The following is an 18,224-nucleotide window of genomic DNA, read 5'->3' as shown; positions in this document are numbered from 1 at the left end:
CTGCAGAACATCCCAGAGCACAGAAAATAAGACAGAGGAGCTAAACAGACTACTAAATGCCATGGAACGAAAAAGAAGTGACAAGAGACCAAAGTGCTGGAGCTGCGGAGCTGAAGGCCATGTGCAAAGGAACTGCAGAATACCCCAGAGTAGGGAAATTAAGACTATTTCCCAGGAACAACACAGGAAACAAATTAGTGACCATATCGAGGAACGGAGGTTGCCAGAGAATGAAAAACACCCTTTTAGAGCGCTCAAGATTTCTGCAGTGAGTGGCAACAGTAATGGACTATCCATCAATGGGCATACCGACGGAGTTCATTGCAATATGATCATTGATGCAGGAGCTAATGTTACCATCATTCGGAGAGATCTAGCTCAACAGTTTAAAGATAAAACTTATTTGGACACCGTCCTGTGTTACCCTTCAGACTGCATCTGGTGATAAGATCGGCATAGCTTGGAAGTTAAACGTGAGCATCATGTTTGAAAGTGCCGCCTACCATCACATGGCATATGTGGTGGATATTACAGATCCATGTATACTCGGATTGGACTTTTTAAGGAAATATAATTTTTCCTTAGACTTCAAAAACAATAAGCTGTTCTCAGCATCTGAGGACATAATGATCCATCTTCAAAAAGGATCATCGCCTCGAAATGCCGACGTCTCATGTGAAAGACCCTACTAAGAAAGCTGCCGAAATAATACTAGGGTCGGAGAGAAACACCAGACTGCCAGCCATTCTCCATCTCAAATGCTCTTTGGTCGAGACCTTCGTCTGCCTTGTGACTGCCTGTTTGATTGCCATACGGATGCGCCTTCATCGCCTGAGGAATACATCCAAGATGTTCACGCCCGGTTTTAAATGATGCACCGTTCCGCATGAAAGCGAGTTAACTTGGCGACGGAGAAAGTGAAGACCAGATACAACACGAGAGCTACTGGACATACATTCAACAAAGGAGACAAGGTGTGGTTGTGGAACCCGACTCGCCGAAAGAGAGTCAGGCCTGAATTACAGTCATCTTGGGATGGTCCATACACAGTCCTAAACAGGCTGAATGACATCATGGTTTGGATCCGTAAGTCTTCGAACTCAACCTAAAATCGTTCATTACGACAGGTTAGCTCATTACTATGGCCATAGTACGTAGTGTAAATAATTGTAAATAGTGTAAGACCATGGTCCTTTTTGTTCCTAAATGTGTATTTGATGTCATTTATATTCAGTATATGATTTGTATTTAGTATTTGATAACATTTAATTTGTTTAAGTTAATTATTGCATTTAGTGTTCATGTTGTTTATTGCATTTATGCCATAGTTGTAAGTTTGGCTTCCTGTCCAGGGATTGTACTGCCCAGGACATGCAGTCTTTGGAAAGGGGACAGTGTTACGGATTTGGTATTTAAATAGCTAATGTTAGTTGAATTATAAATTAAATGGTTTTATTCCCCACGCGCAGCAGTGTGTGATGAATATTAAAGGAAGGCTAAGCGGAAAATTAAAAATACAAGATCCCGTGCATTTAACATTCAATAAATAAATATCTCTTTTTGATTTCGAGAAAATTCCAGAAATTTCTCGTGCATGATTTAAAAAGCTTATATAAACGGCATGAAAACCTCTCAGTTTGTTGTTATTTTAGTTAGTTAGTTAGTTTGCTGTTGTTTTAACAGTTTGCTTAGAAAACTGCTCTTGTTGACTGTAGCGGATTAGCTTTCTTTAGCTGTTTTGAGTTAAGTTCTCTTGAACGTTTGAGTAGTTAAAAGATAACTACTGTGAGATATTGTAATACTGCATGAATATCTGAGGAAATTTAAGCATTTTTGTTGTGATATAATAAATTTTGTTCATTTTTATTCAATCTGATTTACAAATGAAAGGAATTGAAGCAATGCTGAATGGTTTTATCTGCTCAGCCACTCACCAATGCTTGAACTTTTCTCACCTATCTAATTAAACATAACTAAATAATTTAATACTATTGAAAGCTTTTGTACACATACATTTTTGCATATACTACAGATATGTTACTCGTGTTACCTTATCTTTTATCCAATATTCTTTTTTGCTATGAAAAAAATAACTTACTTTCTAAGGATCCAGGTGAGATGGAATTTTCCAATGAGGGACCACTTGACATATGAAGGAGAACCTTCATACCCCCACCAAATAAGAGGGCAAAGCTTTCTTTGGTAAAATTTTGACCAACCAAGCGATATAAAACATGACAATCACACGTGCACAAGGCATGAATTAACTGACTTAGATAAACGCTAACAAAAGCCTCACACAACAGGGTGTGCAATCTGGGAGAATCTTCATCTTTATCTTGTGCCAAGAGTGCTCTCAAGGAAGCAACACCTGTAAAATAAAAAGAAAATATGGTTGTACCAAAAAATCATAATAATACCAACACCATAAAAGTCTTGGAAAAGATCACGAAATCTGAATTACTCGCAATGATTGACGGAGGTAGCTATTGCTTATTCCATTCCAAAATAAGTTGCATAACTACATTACAAAACATATGATCACTGTCTAGACAGTAGGGTGAGGGAGCAGAAAACTACTTCCACATCAATTAATAGTTTAGATTGTAATGCAGCATCAGGATTAGCTATTAAGCAAAATAAGCCCATTTTTAGGGCATCGAGGAAAGGAAGCACCACAAAAATTTCCAATTGCAAGTTTTACCATAGAATATATGGTGCAGCTAAACCAAAACTGAAAGAGAAGGAATGGAAAAAAAGGAGGGGTGTTGTACTGTAAATGAACATGGGGGCATCAAACTCCTTTAAATGCTTAGGACCCCTAAAAGTCTTAATCTGGGACACCAGTAACATCTTTGCAGAAAGCAGGCATAAAATCAGAGGTCCGGAAATTTACTTTTAAGAGGTTTGACCAACAGAGGTAGAAGGATAAAAGATCTGATTCCATACTCACAAGAGTTCTAAATCAAAAACTGAGATGTAGGTGAGCAAAACACACTGTTGTCATTGATAAGCCAATAATATGTATGTGATATATTTACTCATGATTACTTAATGAGTCCATGTGGCTAAAACTGGAATTCAATGTAAATAAGAACAGCAATGAAATACTTAATGTAAAAATTATGATAGATATTTTAAATATGATTTTTAAGAGTTAAAAATACTATCAAAGTAAATCCAAAGAGTTAAATTTTAACAAATTTGTATTCTATTTCATTCTATAAATGCAGCATTGTTAAATCTATAAAGAGTAAGAAACTAATTATCATGGGAACTATTTGCATGTACTATCTAATTCAATATGATGCAAATTACTTGCTTCAGAAAATATTAGAAATACTGAATTACAAAATGGACTTCTTCATCGTATTTTTTAATGTCAGGTTTCTTAAAATATTATTTTGTTTAAAAATATAAATGTAACAAGAAAACTGCATATATCTAGTAACTTTATAAATTAACATACAATCAAATATATAGTTCAGATTTCTGACTTTATTTCTTTTCTAATTTTGTTTCCAAGGACAGAACTAGATGCTATCAGTAGACATAAATAAATCCAGAGATATAACTACATTGTTATCCATCTATTTCAACTTAGACTACCTAAAATAAAATGACAGCGTTCTGAGTATTGTTCAATAAAGACTGAAGAACAAATTACATTTTTGCAGACTTTTATACATAGAAAAAGGTATGATTTTAATTTGTCTAATTAAACCTTTTTACTGGAAGCTACGATCATTCACTTTGATTACAAGAAAAACTTTTCTTCATAAGAGTTATAAAAATATTAATTTATTTACTAAAGTGCAGGTTCACTATGGTTTCATATACCACTAACTTATGAGAGAAGAATAGAACACACTGTTGCAATCCGCTTAAGCTGAGCATTGACATCAAAAGGTGTGGCTTGTCAATAGCCAACACCTTCCTTCGGTTTTCTTGAGAACTGGATCATTTTAATCAGTTATTTACAGATAATTATCTTCATTTTGGTTAACTTAACTAAGAATAATTAACTGTAAGTTTCTATATTTTTTATATAGGTTTAAATGCTATAAATGTAAAACCAGTGTAACATGCATGCATATAAATGAAATATCCATAAATATAAAACAAAAGAGAAGAATGCCAGGAAAAAAATCTGATGCCACATGTGCAAATCAGCTTGCTGAATTTAATTAACTAATATCTTAAGAGGGACATCCAAAAGATGGAGGATTATATAGGGTTTTTGAATCAGAAATTTTGGATATCTATCAATTATATGACTTTCATAACTATGATCGAATGACAGGTGTATTAAATAACACCAAAAGCCCAAAATACTCCCATTCTTGACTGTTTATAGAAAAAAAAATTAACTGCTAAAAATAGTCACAGAAAACCTGCTTATAATGCACACTATATAAATGAATATTTTAGATAAATTTAATCTTCTTTGCAGGATTTCATATGTTCTGCTGTATTTTATCTTCCTGATTTTGAGGTATTTACCCAGATTAGACCAAGGAATTAATTATAGCTAGGAGGAAGAGAGTATTTTCTGTTGATTCAGAAGTCAAACAACAAAAATCAGAGTTATATTTGTAAATTTTCACAGAAAATTTTCCCACCTGTTGTGAATTGTGCCAAATTATATGATCTTCCCAAAATTCATAAAAGTAGTATTCCTTTCCGCCCTGTTGTATCAAATTTAGGCACTGCCTCATATACGTTAGCTAAATAATTAGTTTCTAGATTTTGTACTCAAAATTTACACCATCAAAAATTCAATAGAGTTTGCAAAAAAGTTAAAAGCATTTCTCCTAGAAGTTTACTCATGGTTTTTGATGTAAAATCATTAGTCACCAATGTTCCAGTGCAGGAGCATTAAGATGTCTAGAAACCAAACTTCGTGAATTTTATTTCTCTTGCATCGAAACTGATGAGCTAATTTCTCTCACTCAACTCTGTTTGAAACAAACGCATTTTTGTTTTCAAAAATAAGTATTACAAGCAAACTGAGAAATTAGCCCAAGGAAGCCCCCTCGGTCCAATCCTGGCTGATATCTACATGCATTATTATGAATAAAATTATTTGGAACTTTTAACTTCCCGGTATGGTTCTGCTACATTGACGATACTTTACCCTGTTTGACAGTAATAAAGATGATTTAAATAAAGTTCTTTTAATAATGAATTCCATTGATCCTGCTATTCAGTTCACTTTTGAACTTGAGACATGCAAATTTCTTCCGTTCCTCAACATTTTGGTCACTTCCAACTTCAGTACTATGGTTTACCGCAAACCTTTATTGGTTTGCCTTCCACCACACTTCAGATTATGTCATCTGACTAAACAAAAGTTAGCTTTATTTTATTCCTATGTTTTCCATGCACTTCAAGTTTGCTCCTCCAAATTGGCTTTTGATTAAGAACTAATTTATTTAAAAACAGTAGCTATTGAGAGGGGCTTTTCACCTAACGTTATTACTTAAGCAATTAAAAAATTCTCATCTCAACACAACAAAAGGCATGATGAGATATAGGAGATGGTACCATTAGCCTTGATCAGGAAGCAAATTCTACTTGTTAAATTCAGAAACCAGTGAATTTTTTAAAAATTGCATTAAATATAAAATTAAGTGCACCACAATTCCTAAATCTTGTATTAATTAAATTTACTGATTCCACTGTCCAGCCAACTGTCAGGCCAATACCAAGCATGCAGGTTTAGTTTCCATAAAAAGCTTTGTTGTTGATTTGTTGTCCCTTTATTTATTTTCCCTATGTGTGCAATATTGCACATCCTCAATACAGCACCCAAGGCAATAAATTTGTAGTCAGAAATGAAATGACAGATGCCCAATTCTCCAGAAAATTCTAAATTGGCAGGTGCGAAATCATTTAGTTAAATACATATACAGTCAAAAGTCATTAATCCGGACTCATCGGGACTTCGGCGATTCCGGAGTATCGATTTTTCCGGATTATAGATCATCAGTTTAAATCTGGTAAGATGGCATGCAGAAATTATAAAATTAAAAATATGATATGAAATAAAGAACAATTATGATCTAAAGGGTATCAAAATTTACCAAAAGAAAAGCTTAATATTTATTTGTTTACTTTATTAAACATTTCTTTCAATGTAAGTTGTTTAAGTTGCTTCGTTTTTTATGTGATAATATATTCTCTTTAATTCTATAAACAGACATAATTTCTTGTTCAGTTACAAAGTTCCACTGTTCAAGTCCTATAATTGCTGTGTCGAGAATACCGACTAATTTGTCAATCGAAATTTTTTCATTTTCAATAACCTCTGTCACTTTCTTCGCTATCGGAAGCGAATTATAATGACGAGGAATTTGATTTAAATCATATCAAAGACGGAGTACATCGAGATGAAATACTACATTTAGTAAGGAATTATAAGCCAAATAAAATAAAAACATCTGCCCTGAAAATAAGGATAGTGCTGACAGATCAACTTCCAATTCATTGCGTGCAGCAGTGTTAAAGATAAACAAAGTTTAGATAAACAAACGCGAAAGTTTAGATAAACAAAGGATATGCCTTTATCCATTTTTTGCAGCAATTCCACTTCTTGTTTAAAGGACTTCAAAACATACTTGTGCTTTGTAGATCCTTTACATATTAGTAAATATATATCAGAAATTCTATTTGACATAATCGAAAGTTCAAGCTTACTTTTATAAAATTGCTCTAAAAGTCTGCAAAAAATAATAAGCCGAATCCAATTCAAAGATTAAGGAACAATGCAATCTGCAACATTAACTGAATTAGATAATTTTAGCTTAGATTATACCATCCGTAATACATTAAACGTGCATTAGTAAATGTATTTTGCGCACGCGCACACACATATTTGAAGCCATAAAGTCAACACGACACATGCGCAGAAAGTTTGTAGCTTTGAGGTCTGGATTATAGATGATTCCAGATTATGGGTGTCCGAATTAACGACTTTTGACTGTATAGCAAATAACTGAAAAGGCAAAAGAGCTATTACATAATAAAAGACTTTTATAATTAAAAATACTTTTCTGTAACAATTTCTTGAAGATATACACCCTCTACAATATTTTTTAAAGAATTAATTAAATACCAATTATATCTGAAACAATTCAAATTTCAAGAAAATTAAAGTACTTTTTAAGACAAAAGAAATTATCATAATTCACAACAGTAAAGTTTTTAGAATATTGTTAATTTATATATGAAGATTGTCTTGCAAATTAGAAATAGGATGTAGTAATTGCAGCTACATTATTACTAGTGATATTTTTCATATGCATGGATTATCCTAATAGAATGGACAAAGAAAAATTTTCATATTAAGTTCTAAAAATTATATATCCATCACCAACCAGTAGGTAAAATTAACTACCTACTTGAATAATCTTGAATTCTTTTAAACCATAATGCTTGTAAACCTGATATAGGAAGCGTGAATGTTCCATCATTTTCAATGGTTTGCAGCCAGTCCACAAACGAAACAGAAATACCTATATGCCAAAAAGCAAATTAAATTTGAAAAAATATAAATTAAAAGGGTTTGTAATTGATGGTATCAGTTTAAGATTACTTTGCTTCAAATGTCCAAACATCACACTTATGATATTCTAGGAAGAGAGCCTTCCCCTTCTCTTACAGGCTAATTAATGGACTAGACGTTGCAGCACATTAGTTTAATCCAAAAAATCCACAGTAAAATGCATAAAGAAAGAGACATGAAAAGTTCCTGTTCAAAGACCATAAAATGTTTATGAAGTACACTCCATTTGAAGAAACTGATGCCAGCTTTAAGCAGGTGTATCACCAACAAACTACATTAGAAAAGTTATTTTGGTAGAAGTCTGAAGGCCCGTCCACACGAGGACGCTCCCGACGTAGTTGACGTAACTTTTTTGATGCCGGCGTAAATTCACAGGACACAGAAGACTTAAAACTGAGTACGCTCCTGTTCAGCTTTTTCGCCCGCGACGCGCGCGTATAGCCAATAGGCGACCGAGTGCTTATCACGTGTCATAATCAGAAAACCTTCTTGCTTACCCGTTTCAATATGGCGTCAGAGCCACACAAAGATGAGTTTTTGCTTAGAAATATAACTGTATACAGCAATAAAATAATCAGCATTGTTCACGTCATCTTCAGATTTCTCAAACTGTACATATCAGTATACATTTAAAATTCTCATTAAAGGAGAAAACTGTATACTTATAAAGCAATGATCTGACCAGTATATCCATATGCTTCACCTATTTATAACATCGTAAGTAATAGGGACCTAAATAAATTACAGTTTCTACGAAATCAAAGTTTCTGCCTTACTTACAAAATTCTCCTTAATTATTATAAATATTGGCTATATCATGTGTAATAAAAAGCTCTATAAATATCCCAATATTAAATACACCAAAAACTAACTTCAGCAATATAATAACTTCTAAAATAAAGCAGTTGACTGTGAAAGAGTATTCAATAAAATACAATTACGAAATTTTGGAGGAAAGTTACAACTTATGTCATACAGCAATCATTTATTAAAATTTAATTAAATTACCTTTGCAGAGACTTCTACTTGTTACATTATTTTTCACAAACACTGCTATCACAGATAGCTGAGTGGTCAGCGCGCTGCTTTGGTGGCGGAGGAATGGAAAGGTGGCAAGTTCGAACCTGACCCGTAGACGGTATAATTCAGTAAGCTTTTCTCATTTTGAAACGTGTTTCTTATATTTAATCATGAATCATTATATTCTTATTTTACCTATTATTATTGTTTTCATTTCTTATTTTATTCATTATTATTATTGTTTTTAATTTAGTTTAAAAATGTGCAGTGCAAATAAAAATCCTTATGTAAAAATATATCTGCATCTCTTTATCATATATCATCTATAAATTCTCTCTTTATTTTTACTTTATTGCATATTTTATCATGCACATAATTACTCATAAACTGTCCAAAGTTTGAACCTCATTCTAAATTCAAAAATAAATAAAAAGAAAAACAAAAGACCAAGGGAGAGCGAGTTAAAAAAATATGAAGTTGGTTTTATTATATGGTGGATGGTGTATATAAAGAGAATTAAGTAATTTAATTCTCTTTATATACTGTATTCCAAACCAATTTTATAAATCCTAATTTTAATACGATATAGAATCTCCAAGTCTGTCAAACTGGTCGATACTCATCCTGAAGGAATTAAAAAACAAGTAATATAACCCCCCTCCAAAAAAAAAATTAAGTCAATTTCTACTTAGGTCCACAAAGAAAAGTTTAAAAATACAAAAATAAATAAATAAATAAAAATACAAACATAATTTTTTTAATTAAAAATTTACAAAATTTTAATATGTGTAAAAGCTGTATTAACATCAAGTGTCATTCACTGCAAGTTTAAAAAATTGTATTTGAACTTGAGTGGATGAATAAAAAGCATTTTATGTACTGAAAATTTGAATAAGATATAGGGAAAGTGTGAGCTAATAGTAGGAATTTAATAATTCCAGATATTCCTTTCGCAAACAAGGCAGTTAAAAAAAAAAAAAAAAACTCTTTGAACAGGTTGCTCTAAATAAATCTTTCGGACTCATTCTTGCCATTTTTTGCGGTTTTGCCTCTGCTTAATAATTGCACATAATAGTAAAGTTTCAGCTATAAAAAAAATCATCTGACTCGGACAACTTGCCGCAAACATACAGAAGAACAGCGAAGTAATAAGATACAGCTCTGTTTACAGCGTCATGTGATTTTTGCACAAAATAATTCTATTGGTTAAACGCACACTTTGCAGGCGTACTCGTTTGGATGCTTTTACACTGGTAACGTAAAAGCGCGTTCGTCAGCTATGTTTCGAGCGTACTCGTGTGGACGAGCCTTGATATCTACAGAATAAAAAAAGTCCATTACATCGTCTTTCATCATTCAAGCAAAACCATCTTTCAAGAATTTTTCCAACAAATGAAAGATAAAATTCTTCCCAGTAAGAGATCTGTATTCTAGAACCAAGATCACTTATGTAAACATGTTGAATTTCTGATCCAAATAGAAGGACATCTTTCAGATTTGTAATGTTTCCCCCTGTGGCTCATCAGAATTAATAAATTATAGTGGATAAGCATCCAACCAACAACTCTAGCACAGTCAAAATAGAAAACAAATGCCTGTTTTGAACACATCTGTTAGCAATGATGTCACCAAAGTACAAACTACCATTACATAGGGAATTATAAACAAAATATACATGTTAGAAATTACAGAACTCGACCATGGTCTTTAAAACAACTCTTTCTGTATAGTATACATGCAGCCTTGACTATAGAGAACAGAATTTTTTTTAATCATCCCACATACATGAAAATCTGCTGAAAGATTCTGTGAAATTAAGCAAAATAAAAAGTGCATTAAATGATACCAAATCACTAACTTTTTTTTAAACCATGAAATGCGCTTATATAAATTCAGCAGAAAACATTTCTTAAAAAACAGTTGAAAATAATAAATAAATTTTGTTTTCATCACATGAAAGGACAGTGAAATTTTTTGTGAATAAAACATTTAGTCCTATTATTTATGTTAAAGTGAAATCATAACTGTTATACTTGCTTAGTTATTTTTATAAAGAGATACTTACATAAAGTCATGAAAAGCATTAAAAATATTAACTAAAATTGACAAACTGATAAGCATCATTGCTGTGCATGTTTAGAATTCCCAATATGATGTTAAGTGTTGGCATACATTTGTTCTGCCTCCCCCCCCCCAGTCTTTTCTCAGTTTATCATATCAATGTTCAGTTTTCTTCGTAAGATAGTTGGCAAAACTTTTTTTGTTAACTTTATTTAGTAAGTATCACATTCTGCACACTTACACCTCATAAAATTCAATTCAACAGCAAAATCACCAAATATTTAAAAACAGCACAGCTTCAGAATATCTGATATACAGTCTCGTGCGCTGGAGATAAAGATGCTTTATTCTGTACGGTGTTGCTACTGATACCTTTTAAATCATTCAATTTGTTAATCAAAAATTTTCAAAGTTAAAAATTTTTAAAGTTTTTTCAAACTACAAAATAAATAATAAAAAATATACAATGGCATTTTATGAAAATATTGAATATTTTTAAGTAGATAGATCATGAATTAAATGCATTTTTATTACTTAAATCAATCCAATCCAAAAGTAACAAATGAATGTTCTTAAGAACTGCATCTGTTGCTTTCAAATAACTTAGTTTGTCAAGCCACAGCAGACAGATTCAATTTGAAAGATACATTTTACCAAATGGCAACAGATTCAAATGAAAAGTTATTTATAGTGATTCACCGCAAAACTCATTTTAAGACTAATAGGCTTGGGATAAAAACAATTTTTAAATTTTTTTTGATTAATTTTATTTATTTATTTCTTAAAAGACCAATGCAAATAGAAATTACTTTTTATGGGGCACTCTATGTGTCAATTTTCTTTACTTCAATCTCATAAGCTATAAAGTATTAATTAATGATTTAACACTCAATATATATAGTAAAACTGCAATGATGTTGAAACTATTTTTATATAAATAAAACTCATGTTCAATTCTTTTTTAACACTTAAAGCTTGATTTTTTAAAAATATAATAAATCTAACCTGGCCACCTGTTAGGTGGTGTTGTGGGCATCATTTCCTCATCTCCACTATGATGGCGAGCTCGACTAATATGCCCGGCCAATAAATGACTATTTTGATAGACTACACCAGAACTGTAACAACAAATAAATAAGAAAATAATAACTTCTTTCCTCATATAAAAAAGCAGTAATTTTATATATGAAAATAAATTTATCATTATTTAGCACAAAAATATTTCTTAATTATTATTTTATTACTAAACTACATAAAAAGTTATGTTTTAAAAAGCTAATATTTTAAAATTAAAATGCTAGAAAATATTCCAGTCAAGATTTTACAGGATCATAAGGAGATGGTAATTTTGCATTTCATATAAATTTACTTGTAAAAATTAACATCAGGTTAGAGTGTGATTTACCATTTACTCTTAGAAATTTAAGAAAACATTATTGTAATACAAATACTTCATGTACTTGGTATACTATATTCTTATTATTTTTAAAAATAATTTAAAACATAATGCACTTGCAGATATATGTAACATAAAAAAATTCCACAAACTAGCATGTTTAGATAATTTACGTTATAGAATGCTGGTAAACTTCAGAAAAGCACTTTTTTTATAACTAAGATAAATAAATATGAAGAAAAACTTATCACCAAAATAAACTTAATTCGAATAATCCTTAATATTCTTAACTCAAATTGCACACATCCCCTTTTTGAGCGCCATATTGCATCATGTTACATTAAGCTTTTCTTGCAGTAACCATAACGCAAAATCTTTTGCCCAGTCACTGCTCAGGATTAATACAAAGACTTTCCAAGCTTATAAAAACTATTGCAGTTATTATGCATCACTCTTTTGCCAGCTTGCTCTGCCTGGCAAAGTCACAGCTCTTTGCTAAGCTTCTTTTTCTGTTATCTACACTGTAAACTGTGTATATAGAAATTATAGGGTGCGTTTAACATCTCTAGCATTGTACCAATTTAAGCTAAAATTTACTTCTGAGTATTGTCCCTCTTCAAAATAAAAATGATGTTTCAAACATCAAGCCTGTTGTGATTTTTGTTCCAGTCAGATCTACACAACAGTTTTTCTCAGCAATGACTAAAAAGTGAATTGATTTCATGTTCTTTAGTCAACTCTCTGCTAAATTCTATAAATGTACCATGACTGTGAAACTCTAAAATATCACACACATCCATCCATCTGTCCATCTCCCTATATATAGATCTATATATCCTATATATAGATCTATATATTTACATATAAATATAATCCGTTAGTAAATAAATTATCTATCTATATACATATAGAAGGTTTTTTTTTTCTAAATAACCACTGCCAAAGAATTGAATTAAAAAGCTAGAAATACGTCATTTCTCTGTTTACACAAAAATAATATCAATTTTGTCAACATACAAGATCAAATTTTTGCCAATAAATGAAATTAAAACTTCACTCAAAAAAATCTTCAATTTCAAAAATTATTAGAAACTCATTTTATAAAAACATACATAATATAAAATAACATTTATTGAGAAATGCTCAAGTAAAATGACTTTTTTAAATATTAAGGTATACTGTAACACACTTTAATAATACTCAAGGTTAGCAAGTTTCTTCCAACAGTAGGAAAAACCAAACAAAAGAAAAGAAATTAACTTTATTTATTTATTTATTTATTTATTTATTTTACACAAGTGAATACGTTTCCCTTTGTATGCTTGCCTTTTCTTGATAATATATATATATATAAACAAGCATATATATATTTCTGCATTAATTATTATTAAATGTTTTTACTTTTAGTAAAACTCTTCTAAATAATTTCAACACCTCAAAAATTTTGACTTTAAATTCACAAAGTGTTTTAACAGTTCTGCCTCTCTTTTGGTTCAAAATTTATTTAATACTTATTTTGCATATTTTCTTGAATTTTTTCAATGTTTATTCTAGTTTTTTACTTGAGCTTTTTATAATGTTTATTTTTACACTAATTTTTGTTTTAGGGTCATGTTGGAACATATTATATATTGATAATTAATTAAAATTTTAAAATGTTTAAAAAAATTTTTACTTGATTACACTTTTACAGGGTTTTAATTAATAATTTAAATTAATTTTTGGGGTGCTTTCTTTTAGTTATTTCTTTTTAATTATTTTAAAAATCCACAATCATCCAGATGTAATGCAGAAATGTGGCACTGATGAAATTTTTTTGGCTGCTCTCTGAAAAAGACCAAGGAATTTTAAACAAATTTTTATATCACTTTTATTATTTAATTGAATTTCCTTTGTTTCAATTCTGATGTGTGTGCTGCCCCCTTTCTTGATTTATTTTTTGATTTAATTATCATCTTTTGATTATTATGTATGCATGTATTTTTGTGTACTTACTATGAGATCCATTTTCCCATCAGTGAATTTAGATTGATTTTAAAAAATTTCATTTCACATTAATAACACAAATTGGAAAATAACAACTGTGCACAAAGAACAGACATCAAATTTAAATGAGGAAACAAAATTACAAAACTGAATCTGCATCATCATAAATACTATATAACAAAACAGCATATTTTTTCTTATTGCATGCTATAACCTATTTATAATTCTGAATGGATGAATTCAAAAAAAGGAGAAAATTTTTTTCTAATAGGGCTGAACTTCACTTTGAACTAAATTACATACATCACAAGAAATTTCATAAATGGTACATTCTTTTCAATCATATAAAATTTAATGCATTGCAAATGGCATCATGACTTAAAAAATGATATAAGAATTAAGAAAAGACTAAAAAACTTAAGAAATGTAAGACTTAAGAAATGATGTATTCTTAACAGGACTGGCAAAAAAATTTTTATGGTGATAAAAAATATAAAGGAAGAAATTAATTTTTTACTTATTTCATATTAATTAATATTATATTTTTTTCATATATAACAAACACTATTACATAACTAATGAATTAATATATTTCCATACGATAAGAAAAAGGAAATAAAATATTATATTATCGGGGCAAGTTTAAAACACTGGAAAATTCTTAAAAATTTATATTTCAATATAAAAATTTTTAAAATAAAACAATGTATTCATAAAACTATAAACTGTAATGATCATTTTCTATTCATCAAATACGACTGACAAGCAAAAAAACTGAATAAAATATAACAATAAATGAATCAATTCTACAACACTTTTTACTGGATTTTTGGAAAAAATAACTCTGCTTTTTATTGTAGAAATAATAAAACATTTAATTTCAATTAAGTTGGACTATTATTTCAAATTTATATCCTTTCAGAATATCTTTCAATATTCATGGTGCATTACTCTTCATTTCTTCCAGCTTTTTCCTCTATCTTATAAGTAACCCAAACCTGATTGTACTGAAGATAAATTCCAGGTAATACTGATAATACTTAAAGAACTTCTTCATAATATTGAAAAGAAAATGTAATAATACTGAAGATACTGAGATTTCATAAAAGTAAAAACACTAACACTTTTCAAGATGCTTTAAAAAAGGGGGCTGAAAGAAAAGATTGAAAATGGAAAATTATGTGCTGAAACTTATCACTACAGTGAAGAATGAAAGATTATTTTATCTCCCTTAACAGCATTCACATCTGTTAAGCAATTATTTATGTCAAATAATGCACATGAGTATTTTAATAATAAAATATAACATAATTAAAACATATTATATACCTAATAAGCTCTTCCATGCTAAGACCTCTTGGGCCTCCTTGCTTAACTACAAAATTATCACTATCACACAAGGATTCATATATACAGGCTGAGAGAGAAGTGCTTAAATCTCTCAATACTATTACATGTGCATAAGAGGAACTTGTTACTGTAGGAGGTTCTGTCATGTCAATAATTGTCAGTAAGATGTCATGGACAAGGGACTAAAGAAGAGGAAAAAAACATACGTTAATATTTAAAAATGAAAAATAAGCTTAAAATAATATGTATTAAATTACCGGAAATGTGAAAATACATCTTACTACCTAATTACTTCAAAGAATGAGCATTTTAAGAATAAATTGCTCGTTTTTCATCAAAGGGATGCCTTAGTATCTGAATATTTCAAAATACCACACAAATTTAACATTTCATTCTTCCTATTTCAGGTTTTTATTTATTTATTATATTTTGTTAAATAAAGTTTTTAATTAAGTTCAAATTGTAAATTTGTAGATGAACTTAGAGCAATAAAATAAATAAAGGGAACTAGTTTAACAAACTTTTCATTACTTAAATAAAATTTTTCCACAAAAATACTGCCATCTCAAAAACAGTATGAATAATTGTTAGGTAACTTTAAATTCTTAAAAATTTTTTCTTCCATTTAATTTCCCCATGGGAGAGGGCAAAAACACCTTCCTTTTCACCCCAAAAAAATTGTAAGTGCATGATGACAGTTAATGACTTATGAATAACTAAATTTTCATATTTAGCAAAATCTAATATCCAGCATAATCTAGAAACAAGGCAGAATAAAAAATATAGGAATATGTTAAAATATCTTCATTAGGATTATTATTCTCTACAGACACTTAATAATATTAAATACAATGTCAAATATGAGTAATTAAATTTAAAAAATATTGCAACAAAAAGAAAATGAAAAATTTAATAATAAGTTTTACAGTTTGCAAATAAAGTTAACTTTTTGATAGAAAAATGAATACAATACTGATTTACAATAAGATGAAAAAAGATTAGTATTATAGTTTCAAAGATAAAAATGACTGGCTCTTCAAAGGAATATAATTATAAAAATGAGGCAGAAAAAACAAATATATTTATAAACAAAATGCAATTCAAATATAAAAAATATATTAATTTTCCACTTGCAAGATAAATAAAAACAATTTATATGTTATATTACACTTACATATATTGCTTTTTTAATATTATTCAAAATTAATTTCTATATTATATAAATTTTCTGCAAATGAATTTTTCTAAATTTCAATCATAAGCAGGATTTACAAACAAACTTGAGTATTGTCAGAAAAGAAAATAACCAATATTGAGAAATAATACATCATAAACTGGCAAAATTCAGCATTAAATTATATCCAACTTTTAAATAATAATAATAATAATAATAATAATAAGGCTCAGTGAATATTATGAAAAAAAACTGGCATAAACCCTTTTTCTCAGAAGTAAATTATTTTGCACATGTGCTCTATTTCAGTATCATAACAGTAAAAGATACAATGATGAGGAACTTTATTAGGACAGTCAAATACCGAAAATCTGCCAACTCCTGAAATCCGCATTGCCTCTCAAAATATAAACATTCAGTTTATAGGTTCCGGAAACCACAACATTGAGTACAAAATATCGAAGAAAAAATACTTACCGAATAATGACATCATAATTACTGAATAATAATGAGTCATTATGGAAATACCATATTATTGACATCATGATAAAAGTTTTTTCCCCTCTAATCTGCATCGAGGTAAGAAAGCAGACAATTCACTCAACTCTTCTTTCAAGTTCACGATTCACGTTGTATTTTCTGAGCTTTGTTATTTCCCGAGATTATTTAGTGCTGCCTTTTTTAAACCCAGATATTTTGTGGATAAATTAAGAATATTTTAAATTTCAGCCCTTCTTAATACAATTACAGATAAGAAACGCACTCATGATTTTACTGCTTGCAATGTTGAAAAACATAAACACGTTGCATTGATCGTAATGCAAAAAGTGCAAATTCTGCAAAAAATAGAGGCAGGTGCATTTCATAGCAGAATCGGTTTATAGCAAAATCGTATGGAATTGAGATACGATTGTGTATGAAAAATAAAGAAAAGCTGTTGAAATTTTACAGCAACAGTGTTTCTAACACCGGAATCCAAAACTGGAAATCTTTGCATGAGGTGAGATCGGCAAACCTCAATGCTGTGTATATATAATACAATGAATAACATAATCAATTTATATATGTAACAATAATTTAATGCATATAATAAGTTACTGCTATAATGTATAAAATAATTTAATTAAATGTATCTAATACGCCTTATTTATTTTGCACCATTATATATTATGATTTATCTTTTCTGTCCTGAAATCCGCAAAATCCTAAAATCTGCACAACCTTTGGTCCCAAGCTTTGCAGATTTCTGGACTTCTACTGTATCACCTTTTCCCATAAATTATTTATCAAGTTACTTGGATTTCCCATAAGATAAATTTAACAGCTATTTGCTTCTGTATTAATAAAAGTTATCTTTCAAGATTTTCAGGAAATGATCCGAATTTTTGAGAAAGTTATAACATCTTTTTTTTGTTAAAGTGATTTAACATAGCAGATATGACATATTTCAAATTACTGAACATAAGTTTTACTATGAGAGAAGAAACAATTAGATTTTCTTAAATCATTAATAGATTTTTAACTCCTCTTTCATACCCTCTCCTGTCAAATTTATCCAAAATATAATTTCATTTGAAAAATTTCTTTATCAAGTATTTCAGATTTTCTTGAAATCTTTGAAAAATTCCAAAAAAATTGAAAATTTGGTAAATGATTTTAAATAACTAAAA

General features: G+C 29.6%; 1 protein-coding gene across 4 annotated transcripts in view; it reads right to left on the bottom strand.

Annotated features, from left to right (window-relative positions):
* Nucleotides 1-18,224, bottom strand: part of Rbcn-3A (rabconnectin-3 alpha) — a 266,480-nt gene that overhangs the window by 85,107 nt on the left and 163,149 nt on the right. For 3 of the 4 annotated variants that reach the window (XM_085810399.1, XM_085810400.1, XM_085810401.1), the window contains exons 39-42: nt 15,360-15,562; nt 11,654-11,766; nt 7,404-7,517; nt 2,099-2,371 (exon numbers count right to left, since the gene is read on the bottom strand). In XM_085810399.1, the coding sequence (XP_085666525.1) occupies nt 2,099-2,371; nt 7,404-7,517; nt 11,654-11,766; nt 15,360-15,562 (703 nt within the window). The remainder of the gene's footprint in view (nt 1-2,098; nt 2,372-7,403; nt 7,518-11,653; nt 11,767-15,359; nt 15,563-18,224) is intronic. The other variant, XM_085810402.1, reaches the window with a different exon arrangement.

Source organism: Stegodyphus dumicola, chromosome 2 (genome assembly GCF_044657685.1).
Source record: "Stegodyphus dumicola isolate Sdum_Otavi_A_Nest chromosome 2, ASM4465768v1".
Lineage (NCBI taxonomy): Eukaryota > Metazoa > Arthropoda > Arachnida > Araneae > Eresidae > Stegodyphus > Stegodyphus dumicola.
Note: the sequence above shows the minus strand (reverse complement) of the source record. Positions and strands in the feature narration are given on the sequence as shown.